Below are 19,376 nucleotides of genomic sequence, written 5' to 3' on the forward strand. Positions count from 1 at the left end.
AGCGTATAACATTAAATGCGATGCTGTACGGAACACGCAAAGCATTAAATGCACTCAACGGTCATCTTCTCCAACGCCTATAAATATGAAGTTCTGATGAGAAGCAAGGTTAACGATCCTGAACAAGATTATTCAAAAAGACTTGCTGAAACGCTGTTAAATTAAAAGCTCAGAATCTTCATCTTCATCAAAGCTCACTACATTGCTGTTGTAATATTTAAGTGAGATTAAGCTTAAACGATTAAGAGAAATATCACAGTTTGTGATTATCGCTTTCAAGAAGCATTTGTAATACTCTTAGATTGATTACATTAAGTTGTAAGGAACTAGAGTGATCGTGTGGATCAGAATACTCTAGGAAGTCTTAGGAGTGAACTAAGCAGATTGTAACTAGAGTGATCGTGTGGATCAGTATACTCTAGAAAAGTCTTAGAGTGTGTCTAAGCAGTTGATTCCTGGAGTGATCAGTGTGTGATCAGAAGACTCTGGAAGACTTAGTTGCTGACTAAGTGGAAAACCATTGTAATCCGTGCGATTAGTGGATTAAATCCTCAGTTGAGGTAAATCATCTCTGCGGGGGTGGACTGGAGTAGTTTAGTTAACAACGAACCAGGATAAAAATAACTGTGCAATTTATCTTTATCTGTCAAGTTTTTAAAGCTACACTTATTCAAACCCCCCCTTTCTAAGTGTTTTTCTATCCTTCACATACATGTGCAAGTGTGAACAAGTATCACGAACAAAAGTGCGAACAGGCATCGCAAACAACATGTAACAGACATACATGTGCAAGTGTGTGAACAAGCATCACAAAGATATCATACGAACAGGCATCGCAGATAAGAAGGCAGTGAACAAGCATCACAAAGATATGGCATACAATCGAGCTCCGCTCGAGAAACAAATAAACTACCGAAGTAGCAATTAATGCAAATGCAACACACAAACGAGCTCAGCTCGTAAAGCAAGCAAACTACCGAAGTAGCGACCTGGGGACAGGGGAAGTGCTTTAGCTAACGGGGAAGGCCACCCGAAGCTACTATCAACGAGGAAAGCCACCCGAGATAGATACACTAAAGACTCTTAGCTAACGGGGAAAGCCACCCGAAGCTACTATCAACGAGGAAAGCCACTCGAGATAAACACGCCACAATCTGTTAGCTAACGGGGAAAGCCGCCCGAAGCTACTGTCAACGGGGAAAGCCACCCGAGACAGGGATACCACAGAATGTTAGCTAACGGGGAAAGCCACCCGAAGCTATTGTCAACGGGGAAAGCCACCTGAGACAGGCGGAAAGTAAAAAAGAAAGAAGCAGGGAATAATAAACAAACAAAAACAGAGCCTCTTTCGAGGGCTTGGCCAGATGAATGTCTACCCTACTTCTCATGTTATGGATGATGCCGCATGCCTACCCTACTTCTCATGGCAAGGTATGGTGCGTGAAAGAGTAAAAAGGACAAAGGAGATACTGAGCGGATAGCAAATCCGCAGTGAGCTAGCAACGCAAGCAGAACTAAGAAACTTCACGTAATCTAACATCCAGCAAAGCCAGGAGTCCAGCCTAAGCGTCAAAGCGATGCGGTGTGAAAATAAATCACAACCGCTATGTGGTGCGTATCAAACACAACCACACAAGCGACCTGCAAGAAATACAATCCAGACAATACAGGAATACATCTTAATGATGAGAGATCAAGAATAAGTTCGTGTCCCACAAATAAAGTGGAACACAACGCAATTGAATCCCAATCGAACTCTCTCAAAGTACCTTGCACAAGCTAGCACACATATCAGAAATAACAAGGAAATGCGAACAAAGTCGCTTAATCGGATTATGAAACAAAATGGAAGCAAAATTCTAATTAAATTCTAAGAATAAAATCTAACAAGAATATTATTTTTCATGGCATTTTTATCTAAAACAATAGAACAAAACTATGTACAAAATATTAAATCTAACACGGAAAATGGTACATGTTTTTATTATTTTTTATTATGCAAAAATTCAACAAAACTACAATGATTTTTATGTTTTTATTACCCTAATGACGAATAGGAAACAAACTAGGTAAAACAATTAAATCGAATGTGAATATATGTACACAGGGGGGTTTATTGAGTGAAAACAGTGTTGCAGCTAAGGATTCAGGCGCAGGCCTATGGTGTGAGGCCCAAGGAGCATTGTTTTTGTTAGCAATAAAAAAACATGGGGAGTGCATGGGCTATGAGGCCTTTGTCAAATTCTCAGCCACCAAAATGGTGGTATGCTAGGCCAGGGAAGGTGCAGTATATAATTCGGAGGCCCAAGGGATTGCTTCATTCAGATTTTATGTCAAAAAGAAAAAAGAAGAAGGTGATGGCATTGGGCTCATGTGGGGTAAACTTAGCAAATTCGTGTAGAGCCCAACAGCAATGTGGATCCAATTTTCAGATTTTGTTTATCATTTTCAGATTAATCACCATGTCAATTAAACCAAATTAATGCCAATTATTAACGATTCTTCAAATTAAACACAGAAATTAAACACAGTTTTAAAATTGAAAGGGGATTAGGGTTAGTACACTGTGACCATTGGATTTTATCTGAGGAAGCTCTCTCCCTCCTTCGCACTCAAATCGCAGACAGCGGCGCACGGAAACGGCACCGGAGCTTCACTTCTCCGATCAATACTTCCAATTGAACAAACTCACGTCGCTCATCTCTCTGATCTCATCTCTCTCGTCCTTAGGATGCGACGGCGGCGAACCTTTAGAGCTCAACTCCCTTCTCCGATTCGATATGACGGCGCTTAAGTCTCCTTCCTCCCTTATGAACTCATGGCGGTGTCCTCCCCTCATCCTCTCAGCGCGACGACGCGATGCCAGAACCTCACTCTCACGGTCTCAGTCTCGTATCTCTCTCATCTCCTTCGGATCTCCGCTCTCAAACTCTCGATTCCCTTTCCGATATCTCTCTTTCAATCTCCGCCGTGAACAATAACCTAAAGGTACCACCTCATCTCTTCAATATCGGTCCTCCGTCTCACTCTTCTCTCTGTCCTATTCGTTCTTGATTTTTGTTGTGGTACGATCGCTGTGCGAAGAAGATTGTGATGATGACGCGTTGAAGATGATGAATTATCAGATTGCGATTTCGCAATTGATTGAAGAATGAAGGTGCAGTTACGGAAGATCGAAGGTGATGATTGAAGATTATACAAGATTCTTTTTCTGATTTTTGTGTCAGTGACTCAAGAACGGATCAGATTATTTCTATGACTAATTTTTGTTAGCTTTCAGGTGATGATTGGATTGAAGTGTGGAGTGATGAAGAAGATGACGATTGAAGGAACTGTGTAGAATTTTTGTGAGATTTTCAGGTTGAAGATTGGAGAAAGGTGGATGAATCAAGTTGTTTGGATATTGAAGATTTCTGGTTATGGCTCAAGGTTGAATGAAGATGATCGTTGGTTGATGATTGAAGGTGAAGAGAAGGATTGGAGAAGAAGATTGCTGAGTATGAATCTGGAGGAAGGTTGAAGAAAGGTTGAGTTTGTTACGTTTTCTGTTATGGATTTCTCGTTGCTGCCAGTGAATCGGTTCCTTATAACTTTGGTGTTTATTTTGGATGCAGGGTGCCTTTTGGTTCGAACTTGCGCGGGTTCGATTTATTCAGCCGGGGCGGTTTGATTGGTGGTTACGATTTTATTGGAAGTGCACCGAGCTTTTCTTTGTTTTAACTTAAAATGATTGTTTTGATGAATGTGAAGTTTTTCTGTATGTGAAGTTTGTAATGAACTTTTGTAACTTTGGGCTTTTGTAATGAATACTTGTTGAATCTTGGATGAATTTAAATGAACTTGAAAAATGATTATGGACATCCTAAATTCCAAATAATTTTGTATTTCAAAAAATCCACATGAATCTTCTTTTCAACCTTAACACGCTTAAATCCCTGATTCAATCGATTAATTTGAACACGTATTTGAATTCATGAGATTAAGTAAACACTCGAAGGAGTTCTTCCAAATCCATCTTCAATTCTCAATGAAATCCTATTTGCATTCTTAATAGAAACCCCAGCTTAAATCCTCAAATCACAAGCGACTTGCATTACGAGCGACAAATATATGAACTCATAACAACACCCTAATCACAATGATCCCGCAAACTATATCTTGAACCATGGCTAACATCTTGACTTACACAACAAGCAATTAGAGGAAACCTTTACACCGAAATTGTCTTTAAAAACAACAAAACTCTTTAATTTTTCTTGATTTTTGAACGACGAAATAAACGTCGTTGATAACTCATAGCACGGAGAAGAGGGCAAATTTTGGGGTGCAACAGATACCTTTGGATTTTGCATGAATCTACTAATCATATCCATACTGTATGCTAGATCATACTTTGTATGACAAAGTTATCTTAGTGATCCAATAAATCTTTTATACTTAGTTGGGTCGACATCATCTTTATATGAGTCTTTCGACAATTGCAATTTTGGTTCAGCAGGTGTCGAAGTTGCATTGTAGTCTTCCATATCAAAATTTTGAGTATCTCCCTTGCATATCTTCTTTGATGCATCATTGTCGCACCCCAATTTTTGACCTACAAATTTCATTCATATGATCATGTTGCGTTCGTATTTCGTTTGTATTCAAATTATCGCATTTGTTGCATATTTCCCGATTTTATTCATCCTTTTAATTTCTACTTCAAAAATAAAATAAATTCATTAATTTCATTTAGATTTATGTCTTTACATTTGAAAAAATATAAAAATAAAAATATGTGTTTTAATTGTTAGTCTAATTTTTGTTTATTAAGATTAGTGATATTGTATTTCTTAGTTTAGATTTATTCTACCATTTTTATTATCTTTTCTAAAAAATGTTTAATACAAAAAATAATAAGAAAGTTTTGATGTATTCTTAGTTTGGGCCTATTGTCCATTCTTGCTTAAGGCTCAAACTTGTTTTCTTTTGTAAAGCCCATTTTATTCATTTTTGCCATTACACTAAAGTCAAACAAAAATGTACAGAGAAAACAACAAAAATCTGCCACGCCTCTGCTCCACTTGCTGCATAGCTGCATCTGTCTAAACATTGCACTGAATTAGCCATATAAAACCTGCAAACAGAAAAAACATAAATCAGGACACCAAAACTGATTTTCATTTCAAAATTCTGGCTCCAAATCTCCCCCCAATTTTCACCTCATTCATACTATAAATCCAGCTTCTCATTCACTGCAAAAGAGGAGGAAATTCACACGAAAAAAAACACAAAAGAGCCGCAACAACCATAACAAAAAACCATCAAACCACAAAAATCCTGCCAAAACCTCTCTTAAACCTCCCTTCAACTCAAATCCAAAAATTTCTATCACCAAACCTGCAACAGATTCAACCTTCCTTCAAATATACTCACTCGTCTCTCAATACTCAGTAACTTAGTCACTTGTTAGACTCACAACACAACAACTCACCTTCAAACACACAATGATTCCCTCATAAAAAACTGTCCATCACCTCACCAACTTCACAACACTCACCTTCAAACACGTATTAACCAGACCACACAAATCGCAAAAACGCAACAACAACAAAACATGCACAACACACTCAGAATCGGAACAAATCTAGCAGAAGACAGGGCATTACGAAGTATATACCTGAAATTCACTACGTAGATTCCATGTTTTCGTTTCTTTTTCCGCTTTCTGTTGTAATCAACATGTGAATGTAACTGAAAACATAATGGTATTTGGGGGCTAGGGTTTTGCTTGCCGTGAATTCTAAATTTGTGATGCTTGTTGTTGATTATCGTTGAGAGCGAGAGTGAGAAGCAATCGAGAGGGTGAGGCCGAGAGAACCGAGAGAGAAATCGAGAGAGGCGAGAGTGAGCTGAGAGCGATTGTTTTTTTTCTTCGTTTGTTTATCACGTGAAAGAGGCAACGAGTTTTGCCTTTAGGGTTCCCGACCCATTTGAGTGTAGATGGCTGGATCCGGGTCACACTGACCGACCCGGTCCAGCCCATTATTTTTTTTAAATTTATTTTAATCTTTCTCATGTTTTGATGTTCTTGGGTCTCACCCCATCAGATTTTCAATACTCCCTGGCCCAATTAATTTTCTTTTTTTAATCTTTCTTTTCTCAATTTTTTTTTAAGGTATTAAAAAGTTTGTTTCAAATTTAAGGTTTTCTTTTAGTTAAAAGTTATTATTTTCATCAAAAGACAAAAAATATATATTCTTTTGTACTTATAGATTTTTTTCTAAATATTTTAAAATGAAACAAATCGTGTTTTGAGTTTTAATGGATGAATCAAGGAGGGTTCGTACGTACTTGTTCGAGTTGTCCTAAAAGTATTTGGGTGATGGCCGTTAAGCTTTTATTCGAATACTTGGATTCTATTAATGACTTCATAAAACTCGATTTAACTCACCTCTTTACAGAATGATTTATTTTAACAATAAAATTATTTTATTCAATAACGGATAATGAATAACGGTTTGTACTTACTTGTACAACTTGTTCTTCAAGTGTTTAGGCGATGGCCGTTAAGCCATTGTTTGAACGTGTAGACTCCGTTAAAAGACTTCTTAAAACTTGATTTAACGAGTTCTCTTTCAAGTATTTTAAGCGATGACCGTTAAGCTTTTGTTTAAATACTTGGACCCCAATTAAATATCTTTCTCTTGCCCTAGCGCGATTTTTTTATCACTTAAGAGGGGGTTGTACGTACTTGTACAATTTTCTCTTTCAAGCATTTAGGCGATGGTCGTTAAGCCTTTGTTTAGATGTTTGATTTCTCTTAACAAACAATTTCAAATTTATTCACACCTTTTGTCATCTCTTTTTTATTTCAAACTCTTTTTCATAAACGAGACACTTAGTCAAATTCAAATGCAATTATACTTCCACATGTGAAGATTGAATGTTTTCCACTCGAATGTGATGATGACCAAAATCTTGTCTCACTCTTGATTTAGTTATCCATTCTTATAGTGATGCAAACAATCTTTTATCCATGTGCGCATAGTATTGTTTGAATGCGATCGAGTACCTCTCGCTAAAATCAATCAACAACTCATAGTTTTACCCCGAACTACGATTGCTTTGACTTTCTCATTGCACTAGGGAATACGTAGGCACAAGATACAAACGTCTTGGCGAGTACCTCTCGCTAAATTTTTTTTTCTTTTCCTTTCTTCTTTCCAACCTAATAAATAAATTAAGTAGATAGTAAGCTAACAATTGATCACAAGATTAACTAAATGGGTCCCATCGAGTACGATGGAGGTAATGGGTGCTAATACCTTCCCCTTGCTTAACCGACTCCCGAACCCTAAATTTGGTTGCGATGACCATCTTATCCATTTCTTTTATTCGTGAGTTTTATCGATATTTTCCCTTTCCTTCTTGAAATAAATAAAGTTCGGTGGCGACTCTGTTGTACTTCGAGCGCGCGAAACGCGTCGAGTCACATTTTTACCGCTATAATCATCATGCCTCTACTACTCTTGTATAATTCTATACCAAGAAAGTATGAAATGTTTCCAAGGTCAAACATTTTGAACTCCTTGTTAAGATCACATTTGAAGACTTCGATCTCCTTCTTAAAGCTACTTGTTATCAATAGGTCATCAATATAGAGATATAGTGTATGCGGTTCAATTCTTCTTCTGACATATAATCCATGCTCAGTTGTTTAAGTCCATGCAAGGCTTTATGCAGTATGTATGCCTTACTTTCTTGGTCTTGCTTCACAAACCCAACTAGTTGTGCAACATAAAATTCTTCATCTAAGGGGCCATTCAGGAATGCACATTCATCTGATATATATAGCAGTTATCATATTTTGTAGACCAACAACCAACCTGGTTGTTTCGATCCTAGAAACTGGTGCAAAAACTTCATTAAATTCGATTTCTTCCTTTTGAATAAATCCTTTGGCTACAAGTTTTTCCTTATGTCTGGTTACTTATCCTTTTGGATTCATCTTTACATTGTATACCCACTTTACATCAATTTCCTTCTTGCCTTGTGGGAATTCAACTAGATACCATGTGTTGTTAACTTTGATGGATTTCAGTTCCTCATTCATCACCTGCATCTACTTTGATTTCTTTAATGCCTCAGTCACATTGACTGTACCAGCTCTCCTTCATCATTGATCATATAATTTGATGTAATCACACATTCCTGCATCCTTACATGCATGTTTCTTGTTATTTGATGTCTGCTTGTGCCTACTTGACCTCTGACTTCTTCCTGTCTAATTCCTCTGTCACCTATACTAGTGGGTTCCTCATATAATATTCTCACTAAATCTTTCTTGACATTTCCTTTCCAATCCCACTCCTTCAACTCGTGTATGATCCAATATCTGCTGATCAGAACTTTCTTGTTCAAGGGATCAAACCGTTTGTATCTACTAGTCAAATGATATCCTATCAGGATCATTTGGCTTGACTTGTCATCAAGTTTCCTTCTTAAGTGAACATATTAAGATCATTTAGCTTGACTTGTCATTAAGTTTCCTTCTTAAGTGATCCTAATAGGATATCATGCCTATGTGTTATAGATCCAAACACTTTTAAATGACTTAATCTAAGCTTCATTCTAGAGCAATATTCTTCTGTTGTGATTCCTTCTATCTTCTTAGTTGTACATTTGTTCAAGATGTATATTGTAGTCGACATATCTTCATCCCATAAATCATTAGGTAAATTCCTGCCTTTCAATATACTTCTCACCATGTTCGTGATGGTTCAATTTCTCCTCTCTACGGTTCCATTTTGTTGTGGAGTGTGGGATGGAACCACCTCATGCACAATTATTTCTTTCTCACATAATGCATTGAAATCTTTTTACACATATTCTCCACCACCATCATTTCTTAGAGACTTAAGCTTTTGACCACTTTATTTCTCCACCATAGATTTAAATTTTTGTGAACACCTCAAACACATCACTTTTCTTCTTGATTAGGTATGTCCACTATTTTCAACTGAAATCATCTATGAATGTGACAAAGTATCTATTACCTCCAATCGAATCTACCTAAATAAGACCACACACATATGAATATATGACTTCAAAAATTTCCTTTGCCTTGCTTCCTACATTTTTACTGAAGCTATTCTTGTGTTGCTTTTCTTGAACACATTCTTCACACACTTCATTTGGAATGTCAACTTCTGGTAAACCTGAAACCATATTTCTTCACTTTAGATCTCTGATGTCTTTAAAGTTAAGATGGTCAAGTCTGTAGTGCCATATCCATTCATCCCTACTAGTTGCAGTTTCCAGAAACTTGTGCTCCATCACATTAAGTTTATTCTTGAAGGTTATGTTCTAAGACATATGTGCCTTCAAGATTAATCTGCCACCTAAGTCGAGAACTCTTATCATCTTATCTTCGTTTAACACTTTGTAATTCTTCTGGGTCTATTGCCATATGCTGAGTAAATTACTTTTCATGCCTGGTATGTATTATAACACCCATATTTCGATTTATTAATTAAATTGAATTATTTTAGTATTTATTGAGTTTTGGTGAATTTTGAGCAACCGAGTTGGTATTGTTACGAGATAGCGGGTCGATAGTTAATTATAAATTTCAATATTTTTAGTATTAGAAATATTATTAGAATAATATTTGACGTTTTGGGAATTTTTCGAGTAATTAAGATTAAACCAAGAATTTGAGATTAAGAGCCAAGGGGGTATACTTTAAGTAATTAAATGGGCCAATATGGTAGTACTGTGCACGTGCGTATTGGTTAGGTCGAAATTGGAAATAGTGATGCAGTAGATCCACCAAACCAAGAATTTGAGATTAAGAGCCAAGGGGGTATACTTTAAGTAATTAAATGGGCCAATATGGTAGTACTGTGCACGTGCGTATTGGTTAGGTCGAAATTGGAAATAGTGATGCAGTAGATCCACCTAGGTTTCAAAACTCAGAAAACAAAATTTGAGGCAATTGGAAAGTAGCAGAAGGGGAGAAATTGGAGAAGAAGAGAGATACGAGAAATTTCATAGAAGAATGATTTTTGGAGATTTCGACCAGAACAATTTAGAGCGACCTTTGATCCAAAGGTAAGGGTGGGATTTTTGCTCTATAAACGAGGGTATGATGAATTGTATGTGGGGTTTAGAGGATTAATATTGTCTCTGTTTTTTTCCGATTGATTTTCTGATACATGTGATGTTGTGTGTTGCTATTCCTGAAAATTGCATTGGAAAATCTGTTAAAATTTGATTATTGGTTGGTTAAGTTCCCGTGATTATTGGGATGAACTGAAATTGTAATTGATGAATATTTTGTGATGTGATTGAATTGTTAATGTTGTGGTGTTAAATTCTGGAAATGAAATTGTTAATGTAACAACCGGTTTTGGGTGGAATATTGGTGCCTTAATGATAACCCAAGCCTGGAAGGAGGAAGAGTAAGCTAGGGGCGGGTGCCCTATATTATGGGACGGGTGTCCCTTAAATGGAAGGTGGGGGAAGACCCCACATTAAAAGTGGGGCGGGCAGCCCTAAGGTAAGGGGCGGGCGCCCTTTGTTTGGGGTGAGAGTCCCTTAATTGGGACGGGTGTCCCATAGGTGGGGATGGGGGGGTCCTTTCCACTATGTTACTGTTCATACCACTAATTAAATTTGTGAGCAATGAATAATATATTTAGGTGATCATTAATTAATTAAAGTTGAATGATATATTTAGGGGCTACTTGAAAACAAATGTAGGAATAAGTTAATAACCTCGGATTCAACTATCAGTATTAAAGTAAGCTAGCATTCACTTGATCAAAATTTAGTAGCAGGTTTAAAATACCAACTATGAGGATAGGAGTATACCAGTTAATGGACTAGCAGTGTTAGCAGAAAATGTCTAAATAGCAGTAGCAATATTAACAGTAGTAGATCAAACTCTTAGCATTAGTAGAGTAATAATTAAATAGTATATCAGTAACCGTAAATAAACCTTCAGCAGATCATAATTAATTTAATCGAGTAGAATGAATTAGGTTCATCCGTGAATAATTCAGTATTGATATTTTGGTGACGTTTTGGCGATGTTTTAATGTGATGAATATTGTGAACTATTGTGAAGCTTGTGAATTTTCAGGAGATTAATGTGACAGTTATTATCAATGACTATTGATAGTTTTGGTGATATAGGCGAATGCCTTTGTGGCGATATTTTTCGATGTGTTTGTGATTGTTTCATTTCATCCGTGTCACATGATTTGCATATTTTAATGACGACCTCGATTGGCGAATAGTGACGAAGTCTTATGCCTATTAGAATGAAGCCATGGGTACCACATACATTTGCATCTGTTGTGTCTCATTCACTTGGATTGTTTGTGATTTTGTGTGAATTTGAAGTTTAAACCGTTTTGGTGGAAATTGTGAATTGAGATATGTTATAACTTAAATCGTAAATATATTGTTTATCATAACTTCATTTATATTGTTTGATATCTCACCATTTACTTGTTTTCGCCGTTACCTTTATATTGGTAACGTGCATGTGATGGCAGTGAGTGAAGATTAGACGCCATGAGTCGAGTCTGTTGTCACTCTGATACGTAGCACTCGGGGGGACAAACACGTGTTTTCTTTAATTATTTATTTGCTGAATTTTTAAAGATGTTTTGTTTTGGTTTGTACCTTGATGTTAACCTGTGAATATGCTATGATGATTAAACTAAATTTTGGCGAAGCTATGTGAATTCCGCTGCGAGGTTTATTTTATTGGGTGAAGTTATTTTGAGGATTAAATTAAATGTTATAATTTGTCCGTTTAAACTTCATGTGCTATGTATCTATGTGAAGGCGTGTATGTCGTGTATGAATTAAATGACGAAATGTGACATTCCATGTGATTGTTTGAAATTTTATACTCTAATTTTTGAAATAAATATTTGGGTAGATTTGGAGTGTTACATTAGTGGTATTAGAGCATGTCCGTCTGGCCGGCCAAGTGTCGTGTCATAGTTTGTCTCACAATCGAGTATTGTTATTTGGTTTTAACATTTGTTTGTGTTGTAGTGATAAGTTGAAATGGCTGGGAGAAATGATGCTGCCTTGGAGGCCATGGCGCAGACTTTGGAACATCAACTGAACATTGGCGAGAATGCTGGATCTTGCGGTTTGGCTACCTTCCAGAGATAGAATCCGCCTGTATTCAAGGGTACCTATGATCCTGATGGCGCACTGACATGGCTAAAAGAGATTGAGAGAATCTTACGTGCATCAAGTTTGAGAACGGGTTGCGTCCAAAAATCAAGAAGTCTGTTAGTTACTAGAAGATTCAGGTATTTGCTAATTTTGGTTGATAGCTGTCAGATCTATGAGTAAGACAACACTGCACACTATAAGATTATCAGTGAGAAGCGAGGTAAGAATCACCAGAACCGTGGCAAGCCCTATGACACTCCAGCTGGCAAGGGTAAATAGAAAGCTGCACAGGGTCAGAGGACTAGTGGGGGAGATGCTCCCGCCGGTATAGTATGCTTCAAATGCGGAAAACCTGGCCATAAGAGTAATGTATGTAATGCTGAGGTGCAGAGATGTTTCCGTTGTGGGAAGACTAGACATTTGGCTCCTGATTGCAAGCATAAAGAAGTTATCTATTTCAATTGCGGTGAAGAGGGACACATCAGTACAAAGTGTGAGAAACTGAAGAAGGCACCAGGTAGTGGGAAGGTGTTCGCTTTAGCTGGGACTCAGACAGCTAGTGAGGACCGATGCATCAGAGGTACATGCTTCATCAATAGTATTCCTTTGATTACTATTATTGACATTGGTGCTACTCATTGTTTTGTTGCTGCTGATTGTGTTGAAAGATTAAATCTTGAGTTGTCTGTTATGAATGGAGAGATGGTAGCCGATCTTCCAGCTAAGGAGTCCATGACTACTTCTCTTACGTGCGTAAAGTGTCCTTTGTCAATCTTCGGCAAAGACTTTGTTGTTGATCTGATTTGCTTACCTTTAAAAGGGTTAGATGTGATCTTGGGTATGAACAGATTAGAGAATAACTATGTTCATATTAACTATCATGATAAGTTGTAAGGTTTTCTACTCCATAAGAGGAAGCTAGTCTGTTGTCAGGAAGACAGTTGCGGTAGTTGATGCCAGAAGAGGAAACTCAGATGTTCTCGTTGATGGATACATTATCAGTGGAGAACCAAGTTGTAACTGATGAATTACAAGTAGTACGATACTTCCCTGAAGTTTTCCCTGATGAAATTCCTAATGTACCACTTGAAAGAGAAGTTGAGTTTACGATTGACCTTGTACTTGGTACCAGACCTGTTTCTATGGCACCGTACAGGATGTCAGCGTTCGAATTGGTAGAGTTGAAGAAGCAATTGGAAGAATTACTTGAGAAGAAGTTTGTGATACCAAGTGTGTCACCGTGGGGAGCTCTGGCGCTATTGGTAAAGAAGAAGGATGGAAGTATGAGGTTGTGTGTTGATTATAAACAACTGAATAAAGTAACTATTAAGAACAAGTATCCATTTTCGAGAATCGTTGACTTGATAGATCAATTGGTGGGTGCTCTTCTATTCAGTAAGATTGATTTGAGGTCGGGTTACCATCAGATTAAAGTGAAAGATGAAGATATTCAAAAGACGGATTTCAGAACACGATATGGATATTATGAGTATTCAGTGATGTCTTACAGTGTTACTAATGCGTCGGGAGTATTTATGGAGTATATGAACCGTATCTTCCACATTTATTTGGATAGGTTTGTAGTAGTATTCATTGATGATATTCTGATTTATTCTAAGTCGGAAGAAGAACATGCAGAGCATTTAAAAATGGTGTTGCAAGTGCTGAAAAAGAGGAAATTGTATGCGAAACTGTCTAAGTGTGAATTTTGGTTGAAAGAGGTAAGTTTTCTGGGACATGTTATTTCTAGAAACGAAATTTCTGTGGATCCATCTAACGTAGATGTTGTGTTGCAATGGGAGACCCCAAAGTCGGCTATCGAGATTAGATGCTTTTTGCGATTGACCGGTTGCTATAGACGGTTTATCGAAGGGTTTTCTAAATTGGAACTTCCATTGACTAAGTTGACTTGCAAGGGTAAAGCTTTTGTGTGGGGCGTTCATTGCGAAGAAAGTTTTATCGAATTAAAGAAAAGGTTGACGACGGCTCTGGTTTTGACGTTACCTAATCTAGGAGAATCTTTTGTGGTATATTGTGATGCTTCTAAGATGGGTTTAGAAGGTGTACTTATGCAGAATGACAAAGTAGTTGCTTATGTGTCAAGGCAATTGAGAACTCATGAAAAGAATTATCCTACGCATGATTTAGAACTTGCTGCAGTTGTGTTCGTATCGAAATTTTGGAGACATGATCTTTATGGTTCTAGATTCGAAGTATTTAGTGACCATAAGAGCTTGAAGTACCTATTTGATCAGAAGGAATTGAATATGAGACAACGGAGGTGGTTGGAATTGTTAAAAGACTGTGATTTCAGTTTGAATTACCATCCGGGTAAAACTAATGTTGTAGCTGATGCTTTAAGCCGGGTGACTTTGCATATATCGGCAATGATGGTTAAGGAGTTAGAGATGATTGAGTAGTTCAGAGATATGAGTTTGGTGTGTGAAGTGACACCTCAAAGTGTGATGTTGGGTATGCTGAAGATTAATAATTTATTTCTGGACAACATTAGAGAAGCTTAGAAGCTCGATGTGAAGTTGGTAGATTCGATGGTTGGAATCGATCAGTTTGAGAATGGTGATTTCAAATTGGATGCGCAAGGTGTGTTGAGGTTCCGCAATCAAATTTGCATTCTCGATGATATGGATATGAAGAAGACGATTCTTGAGGAGAGTCACAGAAGCAATTCGACTATTCATCCGGGAGCTACTAAAATGTATCAGGATTTGAAGAAGTTATTTTGGTGGCCTAGAATGAAACGTGATATAGCGCAGTTTGTGTATGCTTGTTTGACTTGTTAGGAATCGAAAGTTGAACATCAGGAACCTGCAGGATTAATGCAACCGTTAGAAGTTCCGGAATGGAAGTATGATAGTATTTCGATGGATTTTGTGACAAGATTGCCTAATATTTCAAGAGGACATGATTCTATTTGGGTGATTGTTTATAGGCTTACGAAGTCGGCTCATTTTATTCATATTAATATCACATATCCAATGTCGAGGTTGGTAGAGATTTATACCAGTGTGATTGTGAAGCTGCATGGCATTCCTTTATGTATTATGTCAGATAGAGATCCGAGGTTCACATCTGATTTTTGGAAGAGCTTGCACGAGGCGTTGAGTTCTAAGTTGAGGTTGATTTTGGCGTATTATCCTCAGACGGATGGTCAAACGGAGAGGACTATTCAGTCGTTGGAAGATTTGTTGAGAGCACGTGTTCTTGAGCAGGGAGGTTCATGGGATACTTATCTTCCGTTGATTGAGTTCACATATAATAATAGTTACCATTCTAGTATCAAAATGGCACCTTTTGAGGCGTTGTATGGTCGGAGATGTATGACTCCTCTGTGTTGGCATGAATTTGGAGAAATTGTAGTCCTTGGACCAGAGATTGTTCGAGAAACTACTGACAAGGTAAAATTGATTCGAGAGAAGATGAAAACTTCGCAAAGTAGGAAAAAGAGTTATCATGATAAGCGAAGAAAGGATCTGGAGTTTCAAGCGGGTGATCATGTGTTTTTTAGAGTTACACCTGTGACTGGTGTTCGGCGAGTATTGAAGTCTAAGAAGCTCACCCCTCAATTTATTGGTCCGTATCAGATATCAGACAGAGTTGGGAATGTGGCGTATAAAGTGGTGTTATCGCCTAATATTTCGAATTTGCATGATGTGTTTCATGTGTCACAGCTCTGGAAGTATGTTTCTGATTCGTCGCATGTCATTCACATGGATGATGTGCATGTACGAGATAATATCACGGTGGAGACGATGTCGATACGAATTGAGGATCGTGAAACAAAGACACTCAGAGGCAAAGATATTGCTTTGGTGAAAGTAGTTTGGTCAGAAATTGTGGAGAAAGCATGACTTGGGAATTGGAAAGCAGGATGCAGGAATCCTATCCTGAGCTGTTTGAATCAGGTAAATTTTTTAGGACGAAAATATTTTAAGCGGGGAGAGTTGTAACACCCGTATTTCGATTTATTAATTAAATTGAATTATTTTAGTATTTATTGAGTTTTGGAGAATTTTGATCGACCGAGTCGGTATTGTTACGAGATAGTGGGTCGATAGTTAATTGTAAAATTCAATATTTTTAGTATTAGAAATATTATTAGAATAATATTTGACGTTTTGAGAATTTTTCGAGTAATTAAGATTAGACTGAGAATTTGAGATTAAGAGTCAAGGGGTATACTTTAAGTAATTAAATGGGCTAATATGGTAGTATTGTGCACGTGCGTATTAGTTAGGCCAAAATTGGAAATAGTGATGCAGTAGATCCACCTAGGTTTCAAAACTGAGAAAACAAAAACTGAGGCAATTGGAAAGTAGCAGAAGGAGAGAAATTGGAGAAGAAGAGAGATACGAGAAATTTTATAGCAGATTGATTTTTGGAGATTTCGACCGGAACGATTTAGAGCGACCTTCGATCCAAAGGTAATTCATATATTGAAAGTCTGAGAGATTGGGAAACACTTGGGTAAGAAACAGGGCTTGTGAAACCCTTGGGTAGAAAATAGGACTTGACAACTTGGAGGGTTATTTTCTTGTAAATCATTTGTAATCTCATGTAACAACTTTTGGAGTATAGTGTTGCACCCCAAAATTTGCCCTCTTCTATGTGCCATAAGTTATGATAGACGTTTACTTCGTCAGTCAAAAATCCAAAAATAATATAAAACTCTCATGGATTATGGATATAGAATTCATTTTAGGGTGCTTATGTTTACGAGTCCAATGCAGAGTTTTGCGTTAACTTTCATGTAATGTGATGCTCACAATCAAAGGTTCTTGTGATTCATCATTATTCAAGGTTTAGATCCAAATGAGTATTGATGTTATAAGCCAGAGCCTTGGGATTTTATGCAAGTAATGAAGTTTATAGGGAGTTTCAGTGTATCATTTCAAGATTAACCATAAGTCTGAAGCTTTGACTTTTAACCAATTATTCTTAAGATACTTTGGTATCCCTCTCGTCTTATGCTGTTGATTTGAAATTTGCAATGTAAAGACTTGGAAGTGCAAATGAGGCCTTGGAGGAAAATGTTCATTCGAAATTCATTTGAAGGAAAAAAGGATTCTTGTTCATTGTTTCAAAACCAATTCGGCCCAAGTCCATTACAAGAAATAATCAAAAGTCCATTCAATATCCAAATGTAATGCAAAATCCAATAATCATTACATCAAAGAAAATTACAAAAATCAGCTCCCACACAATCCAAGAGGCTCTAAACCGCCACTTGCTGCATCAAAATCAAAAAAACTGCACATGAGAACCCGCGCAACACTTGACTCCATGAGTACAAAATCAGCAGCTACACCAACGATTGAACCGGGTTCAGCCATCCCTCACAACCAAAACCGAGCCTGCACTTTACCCACTAGCAAAAAAAAAAACTTAGATAACATAAACTCAAAAACTTCATAACAAAAAAAAGTGAGAAAAAGATACATAGGAGAAGGAGAGCATAACAGAAAAGAGGGAAAAGAGTGTAACCGAATCTGTAACAAACTTTGAGCCTCTCTTGAAATCTTCTTCAACCTTCATCATCTCCATCTTCTTCATCATTTAGCATCCTGAAGATTGGCACCTCTTCAATCTTCAATCACCATTCGACACAATTCTTCATCACCAACCTTCAATCACACAGAAAACCTCATCTCGAATCAATCTTCAATCTCCACCAATTATTCATAAAAACTCACAGAAAATTATCAAGGCTATGTTTGGATTGATGGAAGGGAGTGGAATGGAATGGAACGGAATGGTATAAACTTATGTTCCATTGTTTGGATTGATTAAAAACGGATGGAATGGAGCGGAACCGGATGGAATGCATTCCATCCCATTCCATCACTTTCCGTCATTTTTTATACCCTCCGATTTGGGCGGAATGACAAAATGTCTCTATTCCGTCATGCAATACCCAAACAATGGAATGTCATCTTTAATCCATTCCGCTCCGCTCCGTTCCGCTCCATTCCGCTCCACTCCATTCCGCTCCGTTCATTTTACTCTATCCAAACATAGCCCAAGGGAGAAATCGTAACAAATCACAAAAAGCTAACCTCTGAAACCGATTCATTCTCCATTTATCACTCTCGATCATATTTCAATCTTCAAATCTCTCCATTGATTCAACTCTCAATTTCCCCTCAATTCACCTTCTTCATCATCTTCCTAACCTCTCTGATTCATTCAACAAAAAGATCAACAATAAAAAAACTCAGGAGAAGAAAACGTAACAAGAAAAATCAGAAGATTCACCTCATAACGTAACAAAACTTGTGATTCAATCTCCTCTTCGATCTTCCTCTATCTTCATTCTTCAGTTCACGCTGCATCTTCGAGAATCTTCCATGGCGAGAATCATCCACAAAACTCAACGCTGCAATAACAACAAGAACATCATGAATCGCACAACATCGCAACTCAGAAGAGAAGATTAAGATGAAGAAGCAAGAGAACTCACCGGTTCATGAAGAATATCCTCTCTGGTTTTCTTATCACCATCGTCATACTCGAAAAATCGCCGGAATGTGAGAGATGAGATCGGAGACGAGAGATTGGAGATCGAAGAGAGCTGAGGGCGAGAGATAGAGAGCTGAGGGCGAGAGATAAAGAGCTGAAGGAGACGGAGAGCCTTTCATCGGAAGCTAATCGGAGAATTGTCGTCGACGCCGTTCACGATCTGAGATTGGATCGATAGCAGAAGGAGTTTGAGAACTGATTCGAGGTCGAGAGAGATGAGTGACGTGATTAAGCCTTTTGTTCGATCGGAAGTATTGAACGGATAAGTGAAGCTCCGGTGCCGTTTCCGTGCGCCGCCGTCTGCGATTTGAGTGAGAGAGGAAGGAGACAATCCCAATAGTCACAAGTAATTTTGACCTTATCCTCTTTTAAGTTTCATGTAAATCTTAGCTTATGATATTAATTGATTCTGTTGTGATTAACTGAGATTAATTGGATGTGAATATAGAATTGATAAGAGATTAATGTGGTTAATTGGTGATTAATTAGGATTAAAAGGACATAATTAGCTCATTAACATTGAAACTAAAAAAATCTGAATAACAAAAATCTAGAATGTGGATCAACAAAGCTTGGGCCATAACGAAAATGCTGTTCACGCCCCTTCTTGAGCCCAATGCCACTGTTTTTTGGCTGAGAATTGAAACAAAAAC

The 19,376-nt window shown here is 37.5% G+C and overlaps 2 protein-coding genes across 2 annotated transcripts; both read left to right on the top strand.

Annotated features, from left to right (window-relative positions):
* Positions 1-12,069: 12,069 nt before the first annotated feature.
* Positions 12,070-13,080, top strand: LOC131635555 (uncharacterized). Its single transcript, XM_058906182.1, has 3 exons — positions 12,070-12,157; positions 12,348-12,406; positions 12,466-13,080. Exons 1-3 carry the CDS (start codon positions 12,070-12,072, stop codon positions 13,078-13,080), a joined length of 762 nt encoding a protein of 253 aa, XP_058762165.1.
* A 2,444-nt stretch (positions 13,081-15,524) lies between these two features.
* LOC131635556 (uncharacterized) lies at positions 15,525-16,055 on the top strand. Its single transcript, XM_058906183.1, has one exon. The coding sequence runs from the start codon at positions 15,525-15,527 to the stop codon at positions 16,053-16,055; it is 531 nt and encodes a 176-aa protein (XP_058762166.1).
* Positions 16,056-19,376: the final 3,321 nt, after the last annotated feature.

Source organism: Vicia villosa, unplaced genomic scaffold, assembly GCF_029867415.1.
Source record: "Vicia villosa cultivar HV-30 ecotype Madison, WI unplaced genomic scaffold, Vvil1.0 ctg.001509F_1_1, whole genome shotgun sequence".
NCBI lineage: Eukaryota > Viridiplantae > Streptophyta > Magnoliopsida > Fabales > Fabaceae > Vicia > Vicia villosa.

What these genes read in the sequence shown, in the direction of transcription:
- LOC131635555 (XM_058906182.1), top strand. Translation starts at nt 12,070, where the DNA reads ATGGCTGGGAGAAATGATGCTGCCTTGGAGGCCATGGCGCAGACTTTG. An exon ending in CGAGAATGCTGGATCTTGCG is followed by an intron (nt 12,158 to 12,347) that starts GTTTGGCTACCT and finishes TTTGGTTGATAG; the next exon opens with CTGTCAGATCTATGAGTAAG. An exon ending in GATTATCAGTGAGAAGCGAG is followed by an intron (nt 12,407 to 12,465) that starts GTAAGAATCACC and finishes AAGGGTAAATAG; the next exon opens with AAAGCTGCACAGGGTCAGAG.
- LOC131635556 (XM_058906183.1), top strand. Translation starts at nt 15,525, where the DNA reads ATGACTCCTCTGTGTTGGCATGAATTTGGAGAAATTGTAGTCCTTGGA.